This window comes from Pan paniscus, chromosome 5, assembly GCF_029289425.2.
Source record: "Pan paniscus chromosome 5, NHGRI_mPanPan1-v2.0_pri, whole genome shotgun sequence".
Lineage (NCBI taxonomy): Eukaryota > Metazoa > Chordata > Mammalia > Primates > Hominidae > Pan > Pan paniscus.
Window position 1 is genome coordinate 158,733,126 of NC_073254.2, and position 26,870 is coordinate 158,759,995.

A 26,870-nucleotide genomic window follows, 5' to 3' on the forward strand; every position below is an offset into this window, starting at 1 on the left:
ACAGTTGCAAATTGAATAACAGACTTTCTCTTTTTAAAGTCTTCCTCCTTCCTACCACTGTGACAGGCCTTTCTCCCTCTGCCTCTGACCTCTTTTTTTTTTTTTTGGCTATCTCTTAGCAACAATCCCAACCCCCAAACTCACCCCAGTGAACAATTCTTCCAACTTTATTATACAGAATAATTCAATGTTCTCAATCTCATATCCTTAAACTCAGCCTCCTGCCCACCTGTGCACATCCAACTCTCAGACAACACAATGGCTCTTCTACCTAGAGTCTCATCCCTTCTCTTGCCCCTATATTTAATATTTCCCCACTGACAGGAATTATGCCAATTTCTTAAAATTCAGAGTGGTAGCAGTTTGGGTTTTAAATAAATACTTTAAAATAGAGATATAAACGAAGTGTTATGGAAGCTTTTCCTTTGCTTCCCTTCCTCCTTCCCTCTCTTTCTTCTCCTTCTTTCCTTTCTTCTTTCTCGCCTCCCTTCCTTCCTCTTCCTCTGCTATATTGTAAGCTATCTCTACACATATTTCTTAGCAGCCTTGTGGTTCTCCATGATAATACTGCTGAATTTGGACTAAAATTCAAGAAAAAGAGAGAAAACTGAAGGAAGGGTTGTAATGCACTACTGCCAGTTTGCTTACCCATGATATCCTTTGCTGTCTGGTTAAGTCTGTAACACAAACCTTCTTCTAAAGCTGGAGTGTTCCTGTGGCAAGAACCAAGAAGAACCTGGAGACAGGATACTGGGAGAACGAATCATCTTCCTATCTTGCTGATAACCATCCCCTAATCCTGTTTACTCTTGGCCTTAAAAAGGAAGTCTGAACTTGAAGTTGGATTAAAAGTAAATTTTGTAGAATCATAACCTGAAACCATCCCAAATATTACTTTTTTTTGGTTTTGTTTTGTTTTTTAAAGAACCAATCAGTCAATGATTTCCCTAAGCTTTAGGATGGGTTCCTTCTTCAAACCACTTGGCAGAAAGGCCGGTGTAGCCAGAATTGCTCTGCTAAGAAAAAAAGAGCACTTGCCTGGGCAGTAGTGATGCCATCTGATTAGCATTATGACTGGGCCTACTTTGGTTTAAAGAGGGGTTGCTGGAATCACTTTACTTTCGGAAATAAAATCAGGAAGTTTCATTCATTCCTACCTCATTTATTGAGCACCTACTTTATGTCATGTTCTTTGCAATGTGCTTAGGATACAAAAATCAAATAAAACATATTTGCCCTCAAGGAAGTTAGAGCCTAGTGATGAAGGCAAGTTTATAAAAAACCATATATGTAGGAATGTTGTAAATGTCTATCCGTATAACTTATTTTTTTTTTTTTGAGATGGAGTCTCGCACTGTCACCAGGCTGGAGTGCAATGGCGCAATCTCGGCTCACTGCAACCTCCGCCTCCCATGTTCAAGCGATTCTCCTGCCTCAGCCTCCCGAGTAGCTGGGACTACAGGCATGTGCCACCACACCCAGCTAATTTTTGTATTTTTAGTAGAGACACGGTTTCACCATGTTGGCCAGGATGGTCTCCATCTCTTGACCTTGTGATCCGCCTGCCTCAGCCTCCCAAAGTGCTGGGATTACAGGCATGAGCCACTGCACCTGGCCCATATAACTTTTAAAGTCTGATTTTGCCCCTTGTTTTTCCAAAGCCATTAACAACAACAACAACAACAAAATACTTAAATTGGTAAGGGCCTCTGTGTTCATTTTTGGGCCTCTCACTAATACTTAAGATGTACAGCCTAGAGGCTGGGCACAGTGGCTCATGCCTGTAATCCCAGCACTTTGGGAGGCTGAGGCGGGGGGATCACAAGGTCAGGAGATGGAGACCTTCCTGGCCAACATGGTAAAATCCCATCTTTACTAAAAATACAAAAATTAGCTGGGTGTAGTGGCACCTGCCTGTAATCCCAGATATTCAGGAGGCTGAGGCACGAGAATCGCTTGAACTTGGGAGGCGGAGGTTGCAGTGAGCCAAGATTCTGCCACTGCACTCCAGCCTGGTGACAGAGTGAGACTCTGTCTCAAAAAAAAAAAGTGTACAGCCTGGAGTAGACAAGAGATGGGGTTTCCCCCAACTCCTGGTCTGGTGCACTTTCCATGACACCATACCATGCTCCTCCATAAATGGTGGCTCCCAGCTCTTCACCACGTGGTTCTTCCTTTCACTATTAACAGTTCCCAAAAGGCTTGCTCATCTACAATAGCACAGCTCTCTGAAGGCCTTCAGTGCTGGATAGTTCAGATCCAATCTCTTGGCACCCTTTTTAGAGGGTGTCTCAATGAAGGAATCTTACCAAGTTTTATAATAGTAGTCATAGTACAGCATGGCTTTTGAAATAACTTATTTTTTCAGGTCTGAGCTGTAAAGCAAGCCTATATAACACCTCACTATGGCCCATTTCTCTTAACTGGCCTTCCTGTTTCCATTCTTCTATAGAATAATCTTTTAAAAATGTAACTTAGACCATGTCATGCCTTAAAACTCTCCAATGCCTATTGCTGTGCTTAGGGGAAAAAAATACAGATTTCTTATATTGGTTTAAAAAACCCTTCCTGACCTGACCCTCTGGCAACCTTGGGGACTTCATCTCATACTACTTCTTGTCCCCCTGCACTCCAGACCACTATGCTGGCATTCTTTCAGTTCCGTGAACATGCCAAGCTCATTTCTGCTTTATGACTTCTTATCTTTTTTCTTAGCTGTTTCCTGAGCCAGACATGCAAAGAAGCATTAAGCAGTTACTATCTTGGCCAAGGCATTCTGGCATCAGGGGAAATGGAAGTGGAAGCACACTTAGAAAATGATGGATAGGCTTCTGGGTAAAAACAAACAAAAACAAGAAACAAACAAAAAACATCTCTTCCCTATAAGAACCACAAAGGACAATACAGGAATGACTGTGCTTCAGGCACTGAGAGTATCCATTTGCTTTGAGATACCTGCCTTCCCCTTTAGAGCAGCAGTCCCCAGTCTTTTTTGGCACCAGGGACCAGTTTTGTGGAAGACAATCTTTCCATGGATGGGGCGGGGTGGGGGTTGGGGATGAAACTGAAACTGTTCCACCTGAGATCATCAGGCTTTCGTTAGATTCTCATAAGGACCACCGCCCACCTAGATCCCTTGCATGCGCAGTTCACATTAGGGCTCAGGCTCCTATGAGAATCTCATGCCACTGCTGATCTGACAGTAGGTGGGAGCTCAGGTGGTAGGTAATGCTCCCTCACTGGCCGCTCACCTCCTGCTGTGTGGCCCAGTTCCTAACAGGCCACGGACTAGTTCCAGTCTACAGCTGGAGGCTGGGGACTCCTGCTTTCATAGCGCCCTAACTTTCTGAAGGGAAAGGACAATGCATGTTTGTAGCTCAACTAATGAGGCTGTACAAGAGAGGCTTCCAAACCCATTCATCACCTGAGGACCTTACAGAAAGAGAGGTTCCTGACTCAAGTAAAATGTGAAAAAAGTTATGACACTTCTGATTCGAATGGAAATTTGAATACTTACTGAATATTTAATAACATTAATCATTCATTGCTGCTTAGGAATCATAAAGGCATTGTGGTGAAGTCTTTAAAAGTTTTAATCTTTTAGCAATCTATATTAAAATATTAGGGATTAAATTATATCTGAGATTTACTTCAACATAATACTAGAGACTGAAAAATGTCAGAAGAGGGGCTTTTTTTTTTACAGGTTTCATCTGAATACATATTTATCAGATCAATATTACAGGTTATCACATTATCTACTACATACAGCTTTGCAAGACAGAAATCACAGTTTTCTGGCCAAGGTATGAAATGATTGCATTGTATATACAATGTACAAAGACAATGACAGTTTCTGGGTGATTTACTTCTAGCTGCACTTGTGGGTGCGTTTACATGTGTCCATGTGAATCACCTGAGATTATGATATCAAAAATTTATAAGTATAAATTCGGTTATAATTTTCTTCTCAAATGCCTGTTTCTTTTCTTATCCTCATAGCACCCTAAAAAATAACATAACAAAAATTCCATTCCATAAAGGATCAGGGTCAACATCACTGATAACAGCTATAATCGACATCATTGGCCAGGGGTTAATGGCTGGATGAGGGATTCATTATAGTCTTCTGTCTTCCTCAGTATATGTTTGAAATTTTCCATAAGACAAATTTTTTTTTAAATAGAGATTTCTGGGCCCCCAGCAGATTTTTCTCTCAATGGATCTCCACTGCCACTACTAGGAAATTCGCCAGCAGTATTCCTCCTTACCTACCCATGCTATACAATGTATGAGTACTGGGAGGCAGAGGAAGGGTCTTGTTAATCAAAGCTCCCATCCTCTAAATATAATCCTCAGGAAGAAAGTATATGATTGGAGTAATTTATACAAGGTCTGCATTTAACAGTTAATCCAAAGAATGGATGCTTACAGTTTAAAGGAATTAAAGGAAAATCTAGAAAATCTGAAAGATCATTTCTCTCAGGGAGGAACTCTAGATTTTAGATTAAAGAAATCACACTTGAAATTGTACCTCTACAACAACTCTACCTTGCGTCACTCTGTCCCTAGCCCAGTACAATTCACCACACTAACCCTCTGCTTCCTCAAACATGTTAAAGTTCATTTTGCCTAATGGCCTGCATTTTAGCCGTATGTTCTATTCAAGAATGCTTCTTTTCTTCTCCTTCTCCTTCTTATTTATTTTTTTATTTTTTTGAGACAGGGTCTCATTTTGTAACCCAGGCTGGAGCACAGTGACATGATCATGGCTCACTGCAGCCTTGACCTGCTGGGTTCAGGTGATCCTCCCACCTCAGCCACCCAAGCAGCTGGGACTACAGGCCTGCATCACCATGCCCAGCTAATTTTTGTATTTCTTGTAAAGACAGGGTTTTGCTATGTTGCCCAGGCTGGTCTCCAGCTCTTAGGTTCAAGCTATTTGTCTGCCTCAGCCTCCCAAAGTGCTGGATTACAGGCAAAAGCCACCGTGCCTGGCACTCAAGGACTCATTTTCTTCAGATCATTCCATGGCTGGCTCATGCACTTTATTCATATCTCTACCTCAAAGCTGCATTTTCGGGAAGGCCTTCCCTGATACTTCTCCTTCAGTACAAACTACTTTTGACCTTAAGCTGTTATTTCAGGACTCTCATCTGACTAAATGAAACTATTTTATTTGCATACTAATTTATTGTCAGTCTCTTATATCGGGAATATAAGATCTCTGACTATAAAGCTCTTGTACCTTTTGTTGATAGATGCATCCTGACCTCCTATCACAGGGTGTGGCTAAAATAGGGACTTAAAATAAGTATTCAAAACCTGAATACCTATTTCTGAATACCTGAAACATGTACATTTAGAAGGGTACTTTCCTGTGTCCCTACATCATGTTGGAGGTTGTAAACACAAATGCTACAGGGCTCAGATGGGTACTAAAGACAAAGAAAAACTAGATATTACTTGAACTGAGGTAAAGGAGGCAGATGCTTTCCAGCTTGAACCATTGTTGCCAGGCTACAATGCACATCTAACGTAGTCAGATCTTCCCGTTAATTGATGGGATGCCACATTGTTTTTATTCTTTCAATTTTAGCTGTTAGCAACCAATTTGAAAAAAAAAATTGCATGTGAATCACCAGTTGCAAGCTCTGTTCATACAAATAAGACAATTCGACATTAATTAAAAGGAGAAACTGGGAAAAGATATTGAGCAGACTGTACAGTAGTGTTTGTAATGGTGAAAAATGGGAAACAACCTAAACATCCATCACTATGGGAATTCCCAAATAATTTGTGACAAATCTATTTGATAAAGTCTAGCTATATTTATCAATGTGGATAGCTCTCAAAAACACAGAATTTGGTGAAAAAATCAAGTTGCAGATCAATACACAAAATATAATAGCATTCATGTAAAACTTCAAATGCCCCAAACCATTCTACATATTGTTTATAATACATAGTAATAGTTTAAATATAGAAACCTAGATTGGCAAGATACATATCAAATTCATGATCCTGGTTGCCTCTCTGAGGGTGGTAGTAGAATGGGACTGAGAATAGGGAACACCTTCTTTATCTGTAATGCTCCATTTCTTTCATTCATAAATCTGTTCGTTCTGGATAGTGGGTGCGTTGTTTATTCTGTGCTTTTTTTTTTTTTTAAACATTTCAATAGTTTTTTTTTTTTTTTTTTTTTTTAATGGCGGGTGGCGGAAAAACATCCTATCCTAGAAGCCAAGAGACTGGGGTTGTCTTTGCTCTGCCTTTTCTGGCATGGATACAATCTCTAGATATGGTTTCCCCATTAGCTAATGCGGGGGGTGCTATGTGGTGTTCCTCCAGAGTCCCTTCAATCTAAGGACCTGTGAATCTAAAACCTTCCCACCTCCCACTCCCACACCGGGAAGGCTACCCAGACCAGGCAATGAAACGTGCATTTCTTCCCTCATTTAAGATAGATCTCTTTCTCTCAGCCTGCAATTCCTTCTCCAGAGGCTTTAAGTATAGTGGAAGTAGAACTATCTTTGACGACAGAGAGACACCTGCATCAATTAGCCTTTCTGAGCCTCAAATTCCCCATTTGTAAAACAGAGAGTATAACACCTACCCATAAAATTGTAGAGAGGTTTAGATACACCGTTATGTGTAGGGCCCGAACAGAGTAGCTATTAATAGTGGTAACAGACTCTCAATTAGGGGCTCAACATCATTGTCGCTGAACAGAATCACGGTCGCTGAACAGAATCACACTCTTCACGCCGCCTTGGAGCCAAAGTTAGTTTAGCCGCGAGAAGTCCGGGCAGCCAATCGGAAACAACCAAGGAACAGTTGCATGGCGACACTCTGGTTCCGCCTTCGGGCATGCTCGAACAGCATTCTGGGAATTGTAGTTCGGGGGGGATCTAACACTCACCGAGGGGCGGAGTAGCTTCCGGAAAGGGTACTGCATTTCCCGTTTCTACCTCCACTGCACCCGCTTATTGCGTCTTGCTCCTGGGTCACAGAGCCTAAAACGACACACCCAACACGCCCGCCGGAGTTACAGCTAAAGGAAGGACAGGGGAAGCAATGAAATGCCGAGGGCGGAGCCAAGAGCGACACTGGGGGAGCAGGAAAAGGCGAGGCTTCCGCTTGGGGCATGGAGGCTGTGCCTCTTACGTCACTTCCGTAAACAAACGGAGCTGCGGAGGAGCGGGTCCCGGGATGTGACGGGGGCTCTACTTGTGGCTGCGGCGGTGGCTTCTGAGGCTGTCGGGTCTTTGCGGGTTGCGGAAGGGGGCCCCAATACCCTTCTTCTTCAGGTATGTAGTGGAAGCAAAGGAACCTCCGCAACCTGCCCCTTTAGGCCCTTCCCACCACTCTGGTCACTGCTGGGTACTGGGCGGTGAAGGGTCATCGCTTCGGTAGATTGGGGAAGGGGAATGAGGTGATGTCAGGAGGTATGCCCAGTGGTACTGCTTGGAGGCAAGACCTGGCACTTAAAACCACTGTGTGAATAAGTAACTATGAGCAGTTTACTTATTATGCCTTCTCTAAAACATTATTTGCTGTTTGATATACAGGAAGGGTTTCAGTGCTCTTGTGACAGATGTAATTTTCCAAAAACGAGGAAATCGCGAGTGCTGGCTCCGCAGAATATTGTGGTTTAGACCACCACTGGTTTATTTGCATTGCTTTACTTCCTAGGTTTTTTTTTCTTGTACCACCAAGTGTGTATTAGCATCGTTAAATTTCAGGCCAGCGTGTTTATGCGCATCATACATTTTTACAGATCCTTGCCTCTTCAGAGAACTAATCGTCTCTATTCAGTCATCTTTCAAACTCTCATTTAATTTGTGTTGCATGTTGAAACAACACCAGAATTATTGTTCTGTTACAAAAAATGCTTCTTAAAAGAAAAATTGTTTGCCAAGGTTTAAGTGGATTGACACCCAGTGGTATCTGGGATTAGAGACTGGGCATTGGAGCCTTTCCCAGAAAGCCTCTTCTTTGGCAGTATTGTAGCTCCAGTTGTAATTGTCTAGCGTCAGCCAATTTAAGCTCAGTGGTTTAAATTACAGTGCCAGTGGCACTAAGTCCAGGCAAAAGGAAAAAGAAAAATTTATTGAATTCATCAAATAATTATTTTAAGCGACAGCAATGGGTTTGAATCTTTTTGAATGGTCATGGCATGCCTAAATTAAACACAGCATGCCAAAAACGGCCTAATGTTTCTAGAAGGCAATTTACAACCTGATGAGGTAGATAGCCATATAAATTCATCTTATGATATATGAAATAATGAAGTTAAGAAAAATTTAACACTATGCACAAATAAAGTATGGAAGGGTTTTTTTTGTTTTGTTTTGTTTTGTTTTTGAGATGGAGTCTCGCTCTGTCGCAGTGGCACCATCTCGGCTCAGGGCAAGCTCCGCCTCCCGGGTTCACGCCATTGTCCTGCCTCAGCCTCCTGAGTAGCTGGGACTACAGGCGCCCGCCACCACTCCCGGCTAATTTTTTGTATTTTTAGTAGAGACGGGGTTTCACCGTGTTAGCCAGGATGGTCTCGATCTCCTGACCTCGTGATCCGCCCGCCTTGGCCTTCCAAAGTGCTGGGATTACAGGCGTGAGCCCGGCCGGGACGGTATTTTTTAAATAGATGGATGTTAGAAAATAGAGCGGATTAATAGATAAAGTAAGGGGATTGTGTAGGGATAACTAGGAGGCCTTACACCTATTCCCCATGGAAGGGCCGTCTGTAACTTCACATTGTTAACTTTTTTGATATGGGCAAAACTAAATATATATCATAAAATTCACGTTTGTTTGGAAATGGTTAGAGAAAGTATATTCAAAATAGGCAACGAACAAGTTTGATTTTCTAGAACTTCACTTATCACCAAGCTAGAATCATTATTAGCCCTAGCTAGAAACTGAGTTTCTGTTTAGTAGTTGAAGTAAGGCTTCTAGTTGATTTTTAAAATGCTAGTAAAATCCCTATGACAATTATACATCTGTTTGAATCTACTTGGTTCTTCTTAAGCATACATTTTGGAAGAAAGACCTAAAGGCCACCTGAAGCTTGAATCAGGCTGGGAATATTATGTGGATCATTTGTTTATTGTTTATATATTGTTCCCCTTGTAAAATGTAGGCTTCTTGCAGGCAAACACCTTGTTCAGTGCCGTCTCTCCAGTATCCACAATAGTGTCTGGCTTGTGGAAGAGAATCAGTAAATATTTGTAGGATGAAGAAATAAAGAAAATGGTAAAACAACAACAAAAAAAAAAACTGTCTACCAGACAATTTTGCTAGGGGCTTATGGGTACATAGTAGAGTACATTAAACTTAAGAGACCCATTTTCTAACTTTCTCTTATGCCCTCTGGAATTCTTGATCCTCTTTTGACCTGTGAAATGGGTCTTTGAATTTCTTTCATGTTTGCATATTATAGCATACATATATAATTGCTGTATTTCCTTATTTAGGTCTTAAGAAGCTGGCCGTGGTGCAATAAGGAACTTAAAACAATGGAAGAGCGGAAAGTGAAGAGGAGGAGTCCTAAGTCTTTTAGTGCCCACTGTACTCAGGTTGTCAATGCCAAAAAAAATGCCATTCCAGTGAGTAAAAGCACAGGGTTTTCAAATCCTGCATCACAGTCAACTTCACAGCGACCAAAGTTAAAAAGGTGAATTCTTTTATTTTACATGTTCACAGTAAAATGCCATTAAAGTAAATCCTGACTCAACTTCTTCTTAAACACTTTTTTAGTCTTGGCTTGACTTTTAAAACAGTTGAGGCACCCATTATGCGTGATTTAGAAGAAAAATTTGTGAAAGTTACAGTGTGTAGATATTAGAAAATGCAAAATGAATTATTGGTTTGAAGGCCCTTACTTTGTCTCATATTAAAATATACAAAACAAGAAAAGTTTTTGACTGTGTTGATGAGCTAGTCAGAAATGGGAAAAGTGAAAAAGTGAAAGAAAGAAAGCAGGGTTTTTTGTTCTCTTTCTTTCTTTCTCTCTTTTTTCTCTAAGCTGAGTGTTTGTGCCTTGGTAGTTTTCTTAATTTATTTTATTTTACACACATGTATATATATATTTTTAAATATGGGGTCTCGCTGTGTTGCCCAGGCCGGCCTTGAACCTCTGGGCTCAAGGGATCCTCCTGCCTCAGTCTTCTGACGGGCTGTGACTGTGTGGTATGCCACCATACCCAGCTTGCAGTTTTTATTTCTAAAAAATAATGATGTCATTGTTTTTGTATAAATAATCTGTGTTTTTTATAAAAATTCAAACACAGGAAAAATTCAAAGAAGAAATTCAAAATGCGAAAATTCTACCACCTAGAAATAATCATTATTAATATTTGGTGAACATCATTTGCATTCAGGATATTTAAAGGAAACAGAAGTGACAAGTTTAACTATATTATATGTTACTGTTACATATATGTGAGTATTTTATAGTATTAGATATTTGGAAGGGAAGATTATAGCTTTAGAGGAAAAAAAGTGTTGTATAATGTCAGTCTTCTTTCTAATTATTAAATAAATTTACTCTCACATCCAATCTCACCCTGGCAAGTTAGCTGAGGAAATGCCTGTTGCATTCTGTAGCCGCTGGGTTTACACCTAATAAAAGATGAGATTACTGCCTTGATGATGATCTCTCTTTGTCGAAACAGAAGGGACATAGCCAAAGACAAGAGAAGATTTGGAAGAAGTATTCCAATGAGTACCAAATGATAAACAGCAGTTTTGAGGATTTCCTTCGAATAAATTATCAGAATGGGGTTTTTGTCATGGAGGAGTTTAATTAGGGTCAGATTTTGAATAAGTTTATAGTTGGTGGAAAAAGAAAACCAAGAGATTTTAAAAGTAATCACTCCTTTCTCTATATTTTTAAAAGCAGTTTATTTGTATCATTGTCATTTTTATTGGTGGTTTTATTTCCATACCCTCTTGTAGATGTAGGCTTCTGAGGGCCAGGACTCTCTGCATCATCATTGTGTGCCTGACAGAACTTACAGTGGGGCTTTGCACATAGTATTATTTCACTGTGTGCTTGCTTTATTGTTGAATTATGTTAACATAAAGTGAGAGTGTGACATAACATTGAAGCAGGAATAAAGAGGTTTTTGTTTTATCTTTTGTGTTTGTTTTCTGAGAAGGTTATTAAATGATGAACTGATGTGAAAGTTTACTTGGAGAAAACTTCCAAATTTGAGAGGAAAAAAATATATTTGTCGTGCTGAAACCTTATACTCTGTAATAGTTTATCTCAGATTTTAAATGTGAATATGGATCTCTCGGGGATTTTTTTAGAATACAAATTCCGCAGCAGTGTGGGATGGGGGGCTTCAGATGAGCATTTCTAAGAAGCTCACAAGTGATATTGATTCTATGGGTCCTGGGCAGCACTTTGAGTAACAAGGTATTACATAATGTATATAATACATAAAATGCAGCCCTTGCTTTGGGAAGAACCGTTATTGACCTACTGTCAACAATGTATGTACTCTAAACTTCTTTCATATTATAGTCTCTTTCTTGTATCCCCCCTCACCTACCTTCCCTGGGCATGTATATACTCTATTTATCTTACTGTGGTGAGGACAGCTGTGTTGAAGATGTCTTCATTCAACATTATGTTAAAATTGAGTACTGAATATACTTCCGTGTCAGGATTTGTAGTGTGCATTGGGTAATAAAGATAAATTACTCTTTCTCCCATTTTGCCAATTTAGCCCCTACTTGTTCTTTAAGTCTTTGCTCACTTATCACTTTTAGGAAGCCTTCTCTGGTTGGCCCCACGCTGAACGAACTGCTTCTCTCTCTTCCTATATCGCAGTGTGCATAACATCATCACTCAATTATTTGAGAGCCTGGTATATGCCAGACATGTGTAATAAGGACTAGTTTAGGCTAGGGGTTCCAAAAAGGCCTTCCTGAGGAAATAGCATTTAAACTGAGACTTGAAGATGTGTGGGAGGTAGCATGCCAAAGATGGCAGTAAGTGGAAGGATGCTAATGTAGGCAGAGGATTAGCACGTAAGAAGATAAGATAATGGATTTCTAGGAAACGAAAGAGATTCAGTGGCTAGAGCATAGATGAGGATAGGGTTTCTTAGGGATATTAGATTATATTCAGCAGGCAATGCAAAGCTACTAAAGCTTTTTTTTTTTTTTTTTTTTTTTGACACGGAGTCTCGCTCTGTCACCCAGGCTGAAGTGCAGTGGTACAATCTCAACTCACTGCAACCTCCACCTCCTGGGTTCAAAGGATTCTCCTGCCTCAGCCTCCCGAGTAGCTGGGACTACAGGTGTGCACCACCACACCAGGCTAATTTTTGTATTTTTGGTAGAGACAGGGTTTTGCCATGTTGGCCAGGTTGGTCTTGAACTCTTGACCTCAGGTGATCCTCCTGCCTGGGCCTCCCAAAGTGTTGGAATTATAGGCACGAGCCACCGTGCCCGGCCTACTGAAGCATTTTTAATTAAGCAAATTATATGATCTGATTTTACTTTTTGGAAATGGACTTGGCTGCCTGGTGGGGAGAGAGGGGAGATCAGGGATCACACACAGAGATAGGGAGACTGGTTGGGAAGCTATTTGGTTAAGAGATGGGATGGTGGCATGGGAGAAAGAGAACTGGAGAGATTAGATATTTTGTGGGTATAATTGATAGGACTTCATGACTGCATGTAGGAGCCTTAGGAAGTTAGAGGAGTCAAGGATGATAACAAGTTTTTGTATTCCATTACATGGTGATTATGAATTTAAATATCTTCCCTTCTCTTTAGACTGGGCATTTGTGGATAATGTTGGCTACAGAGTAGGGACTCCATAACCATTTGTAGAACTACTGAGTGTTCAAGGAACAAATAAAGTTTAGAAGGGAAAGGTGTAATATGTTTTACTGAGAAATGAAATGTAAAGCATAGGATAATACAGACTTACAAGTTTTCTTTTCTGCAGTCCAAAGAATTAGCATATTATATAAATGTATTAATCAAACTTTTTATATGCCTTCATAGTTATATTTTATACATTTGAGGTTTTTCACAACCTTTTTTTTCTTTTGGTTTCTGGCTTGGAGTTTCTGGTTTTATTTAGTATTGACTCTATTTGATTTCTTGCTTTTAAGGAAATTCTATTTACTTCACTAAAAAATTAAGCAAAAGCTTAATCTAGAATAGCCTAAAAAGATAGAATTAAAGTTAATTGCATCATCTTTACAGAGCGATGAAAGAAAAGACCAAACCTCAGGGCGGAGAGGGCAAAGGCGCTCAGTCAACTCCTATCCAGCACTCCTTCCTCACTGATGTCTCAGATGTTCAGGAGATGGAGAGAGGGCTGCTCAGTCTTTTGAATGATTTCCACTCTGGAAAACTTCAAGCATTTGGTAAGCAATAGATGTTTCTGTACTATTTTTTTCTCTAAGATGTTTGCATCCTGTTTTCTGTGTGTATTTTACTCTTCTTTTCAAAGTGCCAGTTTCTTTTAAGAAAAAAAGAGCCCACAGGCATAAAGGCAATCATCCCAGATTTTGTCTTAGAATATAATTTGCCTTCTAAAACTTCTGGGAAAAAGTTTTTTTTTAAGAGGGAGGGTTAGTTGAAATGTTGAAGTAGGATTGCCATTATGGAATAAGTATCTTGCAAGTTTAACAAATAAGAGGGACAGTCTTGGTCAGTTAAAATATTTTAGACTTAGTGTCTTCATTTTGAAAGTATCAAGATCATTTTCCCCTACCCTCTTAAGCTTAAACTTGTTTCTTGCCTGGGATTCCTGATTTAAAGTTAGGAATTAAAAGAATCCAGTTTTCGTGTTTTTTCCTGAGGATATAAGAATAGTTAACTGACTGTCCCATTAAAAATTCTGAATAGGTATTTTTTCGTAGTCACAGAGTTCAGAAAAGATAGTCAGATTTTTCATGTGCAGTCTGGAACTTATTTGTAAGCTTTTTCTAATGATAAGATTATTTCCCAATTTTTTTTTTTTTTTTGAGACAGAGTCTGGCTCTGTCGCCCAGGCTAGAGTTCCATGGCACGATCTCGGCTCACTGCAACCTCCACCTCTCAGGTTCAAGTGATTCTCCTGCCTCAACCTCCCCAGTAGCTGAGACTACAGCCATGTGCCACGGCCAGCTAATTTTTTGTATTTTTACTACAGATGGAGTTTCACCGTGTTAGCCAGGATGGGTCTCCATCTCCTGACCTTGTGATCTGCCCGCCTCGGCCTCTCAAGGTGCTGGGATCGCAGGCGTGAGCCACCGCGCCTGGCCTATTTCTCAGTATTTTAAAAAGCAATTTCAATAATATGCATAATATTTTTAAAAAATTTTAACTTCCCCAGTTTTTTAGAAGATGCATAATCTTATGCAAATGCATAAATGTCCACATACATATTGATTTTTTAAAGTATTCTTTCCCTCCCCCATGTTTTTGTTACTTGACTTCCCCATTCCCTCTTATCCCTTCTGCTCCTTCCACTTCCCCTCATCCCAGCCATTTGTTAACAATCCAGGTATATATCTTTTCATATTTTTATTTTCATTATTTAATACAAATGGTATATAAGATATTCTGTATCTTGCTTTCCTGCACTAAAGAATATCTGATGGAAATCTCTCTAATGCACCTAGGATGGCTCTAGTTCATTCTTTTTTAATGGCAACATAATATTCCAAGTTGTGAATATACTCTAGTTTATTCAACCATGTCCCTATTGAGAGGCATTACTTTGTTTCTCATTTTGAGCCACCAAACACAATGGCATAGTCAACATCTTTTTACATAGATCTTTAGGCTGGTGCCTCTATTCTTTTGGGATTGATTCTCATGAATGGGATTGCTGGGTCAAAGCATATGTGTAATTTTAACTTTAATAGAAGTATGCAGATTGCTTTGCAAAAAGAACAATACTGCACTTCTAGGTTCCATAAACAATTTATGAAAAAATGCTTTTCCTTGAATTCCTGCCAAGCAGTAGGTATTATTCGTCTTTTAATTTTTGCCAGTCTCTTGGTGTAAAGTGAGATGTCTTTTATTACAATTGAGTTTGAAGATCCGTGTGTGTTTGGTAGATTGTTTGATAGGTCCTTTTCAGGACCTGTTGTCAGTTTTCTACTTGGTTATTTATCCTTTTGTTGTTGTCACTTGTAAAGAGCCCTTTGTGTTTTAGATACTAACCCTCTGACCTCTATTATGTATTTATTTTTGTTTACCAAATTTGTTGTGTCTGTGCACTTTGTTTATGGTATATTTAACCTTGTAAAAGTTTTTACTTTTTGCATTCTCAAACATGTCTGTATCTTTTCTTTCAATAGTTGTTGGGTTTCCAGTCTTGGTTATGCTAATATTTGAAAAGAAGATATTAAAAGCAGATTATTTATTTCACAAAAATACTTTATTGTACCCCTACCTCCTTGCTTTAGCCCATCCCAGTAAGGTGGTATCTTCAGAGTATTTTCACTTCCCCTCTGTTCCCTTCTTCCCTCCTACCCTTGAGATGTAATCTTTGGACCACTTCCACGTCTTTGCTTTTTCCCAGCACCTTTCCTCCCCTACTCTATGTTGCCTTTGTGTTTTTGGATTGAAGTCCTTTCTTGTCTTTGTCTGTTATCCTACTGATTACTCTTCATAATAAGTGTTGCAGATGAGAATTCCATTGCCAGTCAGAGTCTTTCTTAGCAGGTAATTTATATTTTTCTGTCTCGATGATTAAAAGATGTTTTTCTTTTATCTTTAAAGGTTAGGCATTTTCCAGGATATGCTTAGGACTGTGTCTTTTCTCATCAATCTGCCTGGGAATCAGTGAGCCCTTCATATCTGCTGACTCATCTTTCATCTCACGTAACATATTTTCTATTGTTTATTATTTTTCTTCCATCTCTTCCTTTTTAGCCTCTGAAGCTTCTATTGTTCTCATGGTAGGTCACCTAGATCTGTCCTCTGACTCTCGTCTTTTCCCATATGATTTCTACCTCTTTATATTTTTACTGTACATTTACATACATACACACAAATGTACATACATACACACAAACACATATCTTGAGATATTTCTATTTCTTCCACTTGACCTTCCAGGTTACTAATGTTGAAAAACATGACTAAAATAGAGGAAATATGACATATTTTACTGTGAAGAAAGGACAATTTTGAGAGAGCCATAACTAGCTTCAACATTAGTAGTCCTTAACATAATGTCGTATAGTCCATTTATGAAGATGTTGTAAAGCTGGCTAGAGGAAACTAGCATAATTTACATTAATTCGTATTTATTCAGGATATGTACTTCAACTTTAGCTGAGGTATATTTTACCTGTATAGTACCTTTAGGAAAAACAGAAAGGTTTTTTTTTTTTGAAAAAATTCTACTATCAAGGGATTGCAGAGTCTGTACTTAAACTGAATGAAAAGATAATACGTTATGTGTATAAATTACTTGCTCTGGGCAGATAATGTCACTTCAGAGGACTCTTGGTCAATACGTAATGTAAGACCTGTTCTTTAGCAATTAAGTTGTCTTGACAACTGTGTGTACAATTAAAAATATTACATAGTGTTGCTCATGCTTCATGCCATTTTTCATGCTTCATAAATATTTTTATTTATATTTCTTAAAGGAAGAATACATGATTGGTTGAAAAAATGATTCACATTTGAAGTCGTTATTGAACTTTTTTTTTTTTTTTTTTTTTTGAGATAGAGTCTCTGTCACCCAGGCTGGAGTGCAGTGGTATGATCACAGCTCACTGCAGCCTCGGCCTCCTTGAGCTCAAGCCATCCTCCCACCTCAGCCTCCCAAGTAGCTGGTGCTGCAGGCACACACCACCACACCCAGCTAATTTTTTTTTTTTTTTTGAGACGGAGTGTCGCTCTTTCGCCCAGGCTGGAGTGCAGTGGCGCGATCTCTGCTCACTGAAAGCTCCGCCTCCCAGATTCACGCCATTCTCCTGCCTCAGCCTCCCGAGTAGCTGGGACTACAGGCGCCCGCCACCACGCCTGGCTAATTTTTTGTATTTTTTAGTGGAGACGGGGTTTCACCATGTTAGCCAGGATGGTCTCGATCTCCTGACCTCGTGATCCACCCGCCTTGGCCTCCCAAAGTGCTGGGATTACAGGCGTGAGCCACCGTGCCTGGCCTTGTATTTTTTATAGAGATGAGGTTTCACCATGTTTCACAGATTGGTCTTGAACTCCTGGACTCAAGCAGTTCTCACACCTTGGCCTCTCAAAGTGTGTTAAGATTACAGGCGTGAGCCACCATGCCCAGCCAGAACTCTTTTTTTTCTTTTTTTTTTTTTTGAGACAGGGTCTCGCTCTGTTACTCAGGGTGGAGTGCAGTGGTGTGATCATGGTTCACTGCAGCCTCAACCTCCCCAGGCTTATATGATCCTCCCACCTCAACCTCCCAAGTAGCTGGGATTACAGGCACATGCCACCATGCCTGGCTAATTGGCTGATTTTCTGTATTTTTAGTAGAGACAAGGTTTCGCCATGTTGCCCAGGCTGATGTAGAACTCCTGGGTTCAAGGGATCCGTCAGCCTTGGCCTCCCCAAGTGCTAGGATTACAGGCATGAGCCACTTGGGCCTAGAACTCTGAATTTCACTCAAATTATTACAAAATGTTGGGTCACTCAGTTAAAATGGTAGTTGTCAAACTGGACATGATGAGATGGTGCTGTTTTGCTTCTACATATTATATTACTGTTGAAGAAAATATATTTTCTCTACTTAAGGGATGATTTTCTTTTTTCTCTTTTTTTTTTTTTTTTTTTTTGAGACAGAGTCTCGCTCTATTGCCAGGGTGGAGTGCAGTGGCACGATCTTGGCTCACTGCAACTTCTGTCTCCCGGGTTCAAGCGATTCTCCTGTCTCAGCCTCCCGAATAGCTGGGACTACAGGCACGCACCACCATGCCCAGCTAATTTTTGTATTTTTAGTAGAGACTAGGTTTCACCATGTTGGCCAGGATGGTGTTGATCTCCTGACCTCATGATCCACCAGCTTCAGCCTCCCAAAGTACTGGGATTACAGGCGTGAGCCACCACGCCTGGCCTGAAATATTTCCCATATGATTTTCTTTAGTACCCAAGGTCATTTCTTAAGTGGGTCATTGTTTTCCTGGTCAGAAATTTGATTTGTTATTAAACACATAAAATATTAATGATTATCTAATTTACAGAAGAAAGAAAACCTGTTTCTTTTAGAGCACCTAGAGTTTAAGTGTTTTTACTCAATGCTGTTAGTTTGAACTGTCCTAATCATTATTAATGTTCTGGAATGTTCCCAAGGAAATGAATGTTCCATTGAACAGATGGAACATGTTCGGGGAATGCAGGAGAAATTAGCTCGCTTGAATTTGGAGCTCTATGGGGAGTTAGAGGAACTTCCTGAGGATAAGAGAAAAACAGCCAGTGACTCCAATCTGGATAGGCTTCTGTCAGATGTAAGTGTAATTCTTTTTCTTTGTTCTTTAAAAAAAAATTTTTTGTTGCAAAAAAATGTACCTTTTGAACTATTTTAATGTGTACAATCATGTGGTTGTTAGCATATTCACAGTGTTGTGCAGATATCGCTGTTGAATTGCGGAACACGTTCACCACCCCAGAAAGAAACCCTGGACCTCTCAATTCTCTCCTCATCCCCTAGCAACCCCTAATCTACTTTCTGCCTTTATGGATTTGCCTATTGTGGACATTTCATATCACTGGAATTATACAGTATGTGGACTAAATGGATTATTTTACTTAATGTTCAAGTTTCATCCATGTTGTAAAAACTTTACTCTTTTTTTTCAAGAAATGTATTCCAACGAAGTTATCATATTTACATCTAAGCATGTATTCTCAGAATACAGATGCTGGCAAATCTGAAAGCAAAATATTTGCTTCTGTACAGATATAATAAAATCTTAAGATATAGAAGATAGTGGTCAAAAAGACCTTTCCTGATGTGATTAATACATTTTGTGTTATTTACTCAGGTGGCGGTTACTTGTTTTTAAAGGCAGAACGACATTTGCTATTTCTGCTAATTGAGTACATTGCCATATGTATTACTTTGCCAGGGCTGCCAAAACAAAGTACCACAGACTGGGTGGCTTTAACAACAGAAATTTATTTTCCCACAATTCCGGAGGCTAAAGTTGGAGCTCAGGGTGGCAGGGTTGCTTTTTTCTGAGGCCTCTCAGTTTGTAGTAGCCGTCGTGTTCACATGGCTTCTTCCTCTATGCCAAGTGTCCAACTTTGCTTTTCCTGCCAGTCACGTTGGATGAGGGCCCACCCTGATGACCTCATTGTGACTTAATTACCTCTTTAAAACCCCTGTCTTCAAATCTACTCACATTCTGAGATACTGGGGGTGAGGACTAAGACATGAATTTTGGAGGGTACACTGTTTAGCACATAACACAAAGTATGATTGTTACACTGAGAAATGTTAATGAAATTTGCCTCTTTAAATCCTTTTTGGAACAAAAATAAATAAAAATTGAATTCAACACACGTTAGTTTTAGATTCCCTATTAACTATTGACAAAAAGGGTTAATTTCTACTGTTTTTCTCTCTTTCGAATAAGTAAATGTGAGGGAACTTGTATGCCAATACTTTCACTATTTTGAGTCTATAATCTTTTTATTTCATGTCTGTCTTACTCAGTCTTGCAAGTATTTCCATTTACAGTTCATGGTTTGTTTGTTTTTTTGAGACAGGGTCTCACTTTGTCACCCAGGCTGGAGTGCAGTGGCGCCATCTGGGCTCACTGCAGCCTCAACTTCCTGAACTCGTACGATCCTCCTGCCTCAGCACCCCCAAGTAGCTGGGACTATGGGCACATGCCACCACGCCCAGCTAATTTTTGTATTTTTAGTAGAGATGGGGTTTCACCATGTTGTACAGGCTGGTCTTGAACTCCTGGACTCAAGTGATCCGCCCACCCTGGCCTCCCCAAGTGCTGGGATTACAAGTGTGAGCCACGGTGTCTGGCTTTACCAGTTCATGTTTTACATTTTTTTCCTCTTAACAGATAATAAGTATAACTTGCTATACATTTAGGAGAATAACAGTGGTATAGTGAAAAGAACACCGAATTTGAAACCAGAAAGGCTTCGTTTAGTTCAGCATTTGCATTTGGGTTATAACTGAACAACATTGAGCCATTTAGTTAACATTTTTGTAATTCAAATGTTTCCTTCTGTAAGATAAAAATGCTGTAATCTAAATGTTTATGTCCTCCCCAGAAAGCATATATTGAAATCTTAACTTAGAAGGTGATGGTAGGAGGAGGTGGGGCCTTTGGGAGGTGATTCAGGCAAGATTGTGATTAATGTCCTTATAAAAGAGGCCCAAGAGAAACCTCCTACCCCTTCTACCATGTGAGGACATGGGGAGAAAGCCCTCCTGTTCCATGAACAGGAAGTGGTTCATGCCCTCCCCAGACACCAGATCTGCTGACTCCTTAATTTTGAACTTTCCTACCTGTAGAACTATGAGAGGTAAATTTCTATTGTTTATAAGCCACCAGTTTATGGTGTTTGTTATAGCAGCCCAAACAGACTAAGACAACGGGTGATGAATTCTACCTCATATAGAAAATTGAGTGACGTGAAATCTTTTTGTAATCTATGATGGTTCTAAAGATTTTGATCATTAAAATGGCAATTTTTTTTCTTTTAAAAACTTATTAGAGATGATTGTTATTATGCCTGGTTTTAGGAATACTTATAAAACTCCAGTTTTTATAATCTGGTTTCATTCTGTCCTCATATTCTTTTGATTTTTTTGTAGAGACAGGGTCTTGTTATGTTGCTCAGGCTGGTCTTAAACTCCTGGGCTCAAGCAGTCCTCTCCCCTCAGCCTTCCAAAGTGCTGGGATTACAGGCAAGAGCATGCCTGGCCTCTCTCCTCATATTCTTGTTTCACACATGTTAATGCTACTTAATAATTATTTTTGCAAAAAGGAATTTTTTAGCCTGAAATTTTTTTGAAAGTTTTTTTCTTTAGTACTTTGCTTTTTCATTTACAGAAAGCTTTTTTTTTTTTTTTTTTTTTCCGACACAGCATCTCATTCTGTCACCCAGGCTGGAGTGCAGTGGCACTAACAGAGCTCACTGCAGCCTTAAACTCCTGGGCCCAAACAATCCTCCCACCTCAGCCTCCTAAGTAGTTGGACCTCAGGTGTGCGTCACCACGCCTGTCTAATTTTTTTATTTTTTGTAGAGAGGAGGTCTTACCATGTTGTCCAGGCTAGTCTGGAGCTCCTGGGCTCAAGCAGTTCTCCCGCCTTGGCGTCCCAAAGTGCCAGGATTATAAGCACGGGTCACTGTGACCAGCACAAGAAAGCTTAAATGAAAAATAATTTATTTAAAAAGAAATAGTTAACAACTATTTATATTGATCTTATAAAAATTAAAAATAAATTTGTTTCTTTTACAGTTAGAAGAATTGAATTCTTCCATGTATCCTTTGTCTGCTATCAACAGTGAAAAGTTTACAACTTACAATTTCTGGTGAATAATCTTGATCAAGTTTTAGAAAGATGTGTTATTTAGATATGGTGGAAAAAAGACACGTAGTATTATTCACTAGGGCCATCACTCTTCCTCTTTGGTTTTCTTTTCTTTCTCTTTTTTCTTTTCTTTTTTTTTTTTTTTTTTTTTTTTAGAGACAGGGTCTTGCTCAGTGGCCCAGGCTGGAGTGCAGTGCCACGATCATGGCTCACCACAGTCTCAACCTCCCAGGCTCAAGCGATCTTCCCACTTCAGCCTCCCAAAGTGCTGGGATTACAGGTGTGAGACACCATTCCCTGCCCCCTTTGGGTTCCAAATGGAATTTTCTTGTTATTTTCTATGCTGAAATTTTGTTTCTGGTTTGTTCTGCTTTGCTTTGTACTGTTCTTGAATTTTTAAGACAAATTATTTTTTATCATGATAACTGAGGATTAGGTTAGTTGCTATGTAAATTATTTTGAAGCTTAGATTCTGAGGCTAACTGGCAGTGAGATATTCAGAGATAATATGCTATACTTAATATCATCACATAGGATATTTTAGGTGCATAAAATTGAAAACTAGACATTATTAAAATGCAGGCTTCGAGGGACGCTTACATAGCTTGTGAAATGACATTTCACAATTAAATGTACTTAGTGTATTATAGGATTAGCTTAAAGGAGATCACCAAGACACATGTAGAATATTCAGGTTTTGACATTTCAATTTAGAGCAATTATTTTAAGAACTTTTCAAAATATATTTTTGAACATAACAGGCACAATGGTAAGGTACAAAAGAACAATGAGAAATGATCCTGCCTATAAAATAATTTAATTTGAGAGGTAAGACATCCCCTTTGAACCAGTTATTGACATAGAAAAGATGCTGGTTGTAGAGATTTGATTTTTGAAGTTTGGTTCTACATTTTGATCATGTAACCTTGGGCAAATTGTTTAACGTCTCAGAGTGTTCTCTGTAATACAGGGTAATTGCTACATGTGATGATGCGTATGTGAAAATTTCCAAACTATATATATAAAAATTACTATTATTGCTATAACATTATATTCATACTGTTATTAACTGCTGAATTGTGCAGTAACAACAATTAAGAAATTGGGGCCTGGCATGGTGGCTCATGCCTGTAATCCCAGCACTGTGGGAGGCTGAGGCGGGTGGATCACTTGAGGTCAGGAGTTCAAGACCAGCCTGGCCAACATCGTGAACCCCTCTCTTTACTAAAAATACAAAAATCAGCCAGGTGTGGTGGAGGGCGCCTGTAATCCCAGCTACTCGGGAGGCTGAGGCAGGAGAATTGCTTGAACCTGGGAGGTGGAGGTTGCAGTAAGTAGGGATCCTGCCATTTCCATCCTGGGCAAAAGAAATCGGGAAGTATATCCAAGTCCTGTAATGGCGATTAATAGCTAATCTTCATGAATACTTACTATTTTCCCAGTACTATATAAAGGGGTATGTGCATTATCTTATTTGGCCCTACTTGGAAGTGGGTGGTGTTATGCCCCCCATTTTGCAGATGAAGAAAATAAGGTGCTACATAAACTGTGGGGAGAGATTAATGTAAAATATATTATTGTCAAGAAAGAGTTAAATAAGGGGGTAAGATTTGAGTTAATCAAGGGGCTTTTCCTGCAAGAAGTTCTTTTTACTATATTCCTTCAATGCTTTATATTCTTTCTCTGCCATGACACTTAAGTATTTCCTATCCTTTTGTGTGGTTTTGTTTGTTTGTTTGTTTTGAGATGGGTCTCGCCCTGTCGCCCAGGCTGAAGCAGTAGCGTGATCTCCGCTCACTGCAACCTCCTTCTCTGGGGTTCAAGCAATTCTCCTGCCTCAGCCTCCTGAGTAGCTGGGATTACAGGTACCTGCCACCACGCCCAGCTAATTTTTGTATTTTTAGTAGAGACAGGGTTTCACCATGTTGGCCAGGCTGGTCTTGAACTCCCGACTCAGGTCGTCTGCCCGCCTTGGCCTCCCAAAGTGTTGGGATTACAGGCATTAGCCACCACGCCCGGCCCTTTTTTGTGAGTTTCTGTTAAACATTTAGAGTTTTTGTTTTGTTTTGTTTTACCACTTTCTGTGACTTAACCTGTGGTGGAATTTACCCACCACAAACATAGCAGCATAATACCCTATATAATACAAGAGTGTAGGCTTTGGAATGCTTGGTAGGCAGCCGTGTAACCTTGAACAAAATCTGGCAACCATAGTTTCCTCACCTGTAATAGGTGTTCTCTCAGTACTTAAACTTTCCCCTCCTAATTTCCCTCTTTGTCGGCTGTCTCTGTTAATTCAGTCTCCAAGAATATTTTTAAATGCCTTCAAGGACCATGGCAGACATTGCTAATCAGACATGGCATTCTCTGCCATTGAGCCTGGATCTGGATATGAAGTCTGTTTGCCATCTCTTTATTACAGTTGTCAGGCATCATCAGTATCATCAGTTCTGCTTTTATTCTTCCTTCACTCTCTACATGATAATCCAGGACCTTGTCACCTGATTCCATACCTTTTCAATTTTCTGTTCCAGATCTAGAGTTGCACTGTTCAATATAGTAGCCACTAAGCCATTTCAAAGACTTAATATCCTTAAAAGAACATAAAAGATCTCAATTTTTATAATGATTACATGTTGAAATAATTCTTAAGATATTATATATATATATATTTCTGAGACAGGGCCTTGCTCTGTCACCCAGGCTGGAGTGCAGTGACATGATCATGGCTCACTGCAGCCTCAACTTCCTGGGCTCAGTTGATCTCCCACCTCAGCCTTCTGAGTAGCTGGGACTACAGGTGTACGTTATGCCCAGCTATTTTTTTTTGTTTTTAGATACAGGGTCTTGCTATGTTGCCCAGATTGGTCTCAAACTCCTGGGCTCAAGCAGTCCTCCTGCCTCAGCCTCCCAAAGTGCTGGGATTCCAGGCGTGAGTCACCATGCCCAGCCTGCGTTGTATTTCTATTGGACAGTGTTGCTCTAAACTTTAGGTATTGCTACAAAATTAATATTCTTGAAACATCACTTTCTTCCTGCCATTTCTATTTTTTACCATTTTTTTTAAACCATGTCAACTATTTTAAAGGTTCTTAATAATTTGGTCACAACCTGTATGTACATGCTGTTGTATTTTTCATTCTTTTTCATTCCCCTCAGGCTGGTTTTCTGGATGCCCAAGAAACACATCATGTTCATTCTCATCATAATGCGTTTGTTCAGGTTGTACCTCCTACCTAGAGTTACCCTCACCTCCTTGTTCTCCTTATCACGTTACATTCAAGCTGACCACTTCCATAAAGGATTTCATTTGTACCTTAACCTAGCATTCTGCCTTATATTATTATCTGTTGATTTTTACATGTGTTAAATCTCAGCCTTCCAATTGGACAAGAATGTCTTTGATGGCAGTGCTTATGTCTGTACATTTTTGCAACCTCTGCCATACATGTACTGCAAGCATTTAGTTGCCTTCAGTGTATTCATATCACTGAATTGGGTCTTGAAAAATAAGTAACAGGTGGATAAATATAGGTCAGTGAGAAAAATGAAAGACAGTGATTATAAGAAAGGATGAGTAATTCATGCAAGATTCCCGTCCTATTTCCAGTCTTCTTGAGGAACACTTAAGAGAATTATAGAAAAGATTTTAGAGCTGTAATGATTTTATTTTTGGACTTTTAAACAGAATTGTTTTCCCAAAGATGATAAAGTGGTGTCTTCTCAAAAGATTTTTTTAATCTAGTGTCTTGTCATGTTTGTCTCTAATCAGCTCCTTACTATGAAAATGATTATTGACACATTAAAAATAACTCTGGGCCAGGTGTGGTGGCTCGCACCTGTAATCCCAGCACTTTGGGAGGCCGAGGCAGGAAGGTTGCTTGAGGCCAGGAGTTCAAGACCAGCCTGGGCAACATAGCGAGACTCCTCCCCCATCTCTAACAAAGAATAGAAAAATTAGCCAGGTATGTTGGCACATGCCTTTGGGAGGCTGAGGTGGGAGGATTGCTTGAGCCCAGGAGTTCAAGGCTACAGTGAAGTATGATCGTACTACTGCATTCCAGCCAGGGAAACAAAGTGAGTCCTTATCTCTAAAATTTAAAAAAAAAAAGTCTTCAAATTCTAGACAGAGTATAATTTACTACATTTAAAAGTTGTCTTACCACATCTGAGTGTCTCAGTAGCAACACAAGAGCTTTTCCTTTGAACATATCTCTTTTTTAAATACCGCTTTCTCTTTGCTCCTGAATGTAATTTTCAGAAATGTAAAAGAAGTACCCCTTATAGAATGAAAATCTTCTTAACTGATTAATTCAGACAAAAACTCCATTTGGCAGATGCACAAGATGTTCCAAATACTTCTGCTAGCTAAAATGAAATGTAGTTTGCTTTCTTTTGATTTGAAGAGAAGCAGCAGTCTTTACTTTTCCAGCCAAATCCAGTAGCAGAATCATCTTCCACAAGAAATTAAAGTAATTAAAGTGCAAGTGCAATGATCGTTTTCACTTACTGCTTTTAGTAAATGTGACTCGCTGTAATTTGCCATAACTGGAGGCCTAGGCCTTGTTGAAGGCTTCATCAGGAAATGTGATGCAGAGATTGTGCTGCTGTGCTTCATATTGTTGCCTTATGGGATTATACTTGAAATGCATTGTGCTAATGTTCTTGACAGGGCTGAGGGATTTCTCTTTCCTGAGCTCACCAAACTTGTTCCAGTGTTGATCGCAAGCTGTTGATGCACAGGCGTCTTGTGGCAAGCCCAGCTTCAGTTTACGTTAGACAATCAGTACACACGCTGGTGTGTTTTCCAATGGCCAGTGATAAGAAATTAAATAAGTATTTGTGAGATTTGCTATTTTTTAATAAAGTAATTGTTTTAAATTAATCTCTGTTGTCTGTTTTGAAGAAACCCATATAGTCTTCAATCTGGGAAATACAAGGGTTCAATCCTTAAAAGTAAACTGTGTTTATAAAATTTGAAGTTCTTGAACTCCTTGCAAATTCTGTACCTTGTGTACATTTAAATACTGGTGTGATGAAAGAATGTGAGCTTTAAAGTTACTTACACCTTAATTTGAATCACCGTTCTGCCCCCTTAACTTTGTGTTCATGCACGTTTACTCAGGTTGGATTTTTTTCTTTCTTTCTTTCTTTTTAAATCTAGAAAATGAGGTCAGTAACCAAGTTGGTAGTGGTTGTATGGGGAGTAAGTGAAAAAGCGCGTATAGGATGCTTAGCACAAGCCGGGCGCGGTAGCTCACGCCTATAATCCCAGCACTTTGGGAGGCTGAGGCAGGTGGATCACTTGAGGTCGGGGGTTCAATACCCAGACCGGCCAACATGGTGAAACCCCATCTC

General features: G+C 39.6%; 1 protein-coding gene and 1 long non-coding RNA gene across 6 annotated transcripts in view; one reads left to right on the forward strand and one right to left on the reverse strand.

Annotated features, from left to right (window-relative positions):
• LOC129398056 (uncharacterized) overlaps window positions 1–6,756 on the reverse strand; it is a 47,943-nt gene extending 41,187 nt beyond the window's left edge. The window contains exon 1 of the long non-coding RNA XR_008625790.2: window positions 6,617–6,756. This is a non-coding gene — a long non-coding RNA (uncharacterized LOC129398056). The remainder of the gene's footprint in view (window positions 1–6,616) is intronic.
• Window positions 6,757–7,082: 326 nt separating this feature from the next.
• CCDC28A (coiled-coil domain containing 28A) lies at window positions 7,083–26,397 on the forward strand. Of its 5 annotated transcripts, XM_003827706.5 has the most exons (6): window positions 7,083–7,310; window positions 9,477–9,676; window positions 13,234–13,397; window positions 18,298–18,452; window positions 21,440–21,462; window positions 25,830–26,397. In XM_003827706.5, the coding sequence occupies exons 1-6, from the start codon at window positions 7,083–7,085 to the stop codon at window positions 25,882–25,884; spliced, it is 825 nt and encodes a 274-aa protein (XP_003827754.1). In that variant the 3' UTR covers window positions 25,885–26,397. The 5 variants fall into 5 exon arrangements, 3 of the variants coding, with proteins under 3 accessions (XP_003827754.1, XP_034818831.1, XP_034818834.1); XR_008625788.3 differs by lacking the exons at window positions 21,440–21,462; window positions 25,830–26,397 and adding an exon at window positions 14,168–15,690 and having other exon boundaries at window positions 18,298–18,340; XR_008625789.3 differs by lacking the exons at window positions 21,440–21,462; window positions 25,830–26,397 and adding an exon at window positions 14,168–14,242 and having other exon boundaries at window positions 15,748–18,340.
• Window positions 26,398–26,870: the final 473 nt, after the last annotated feature.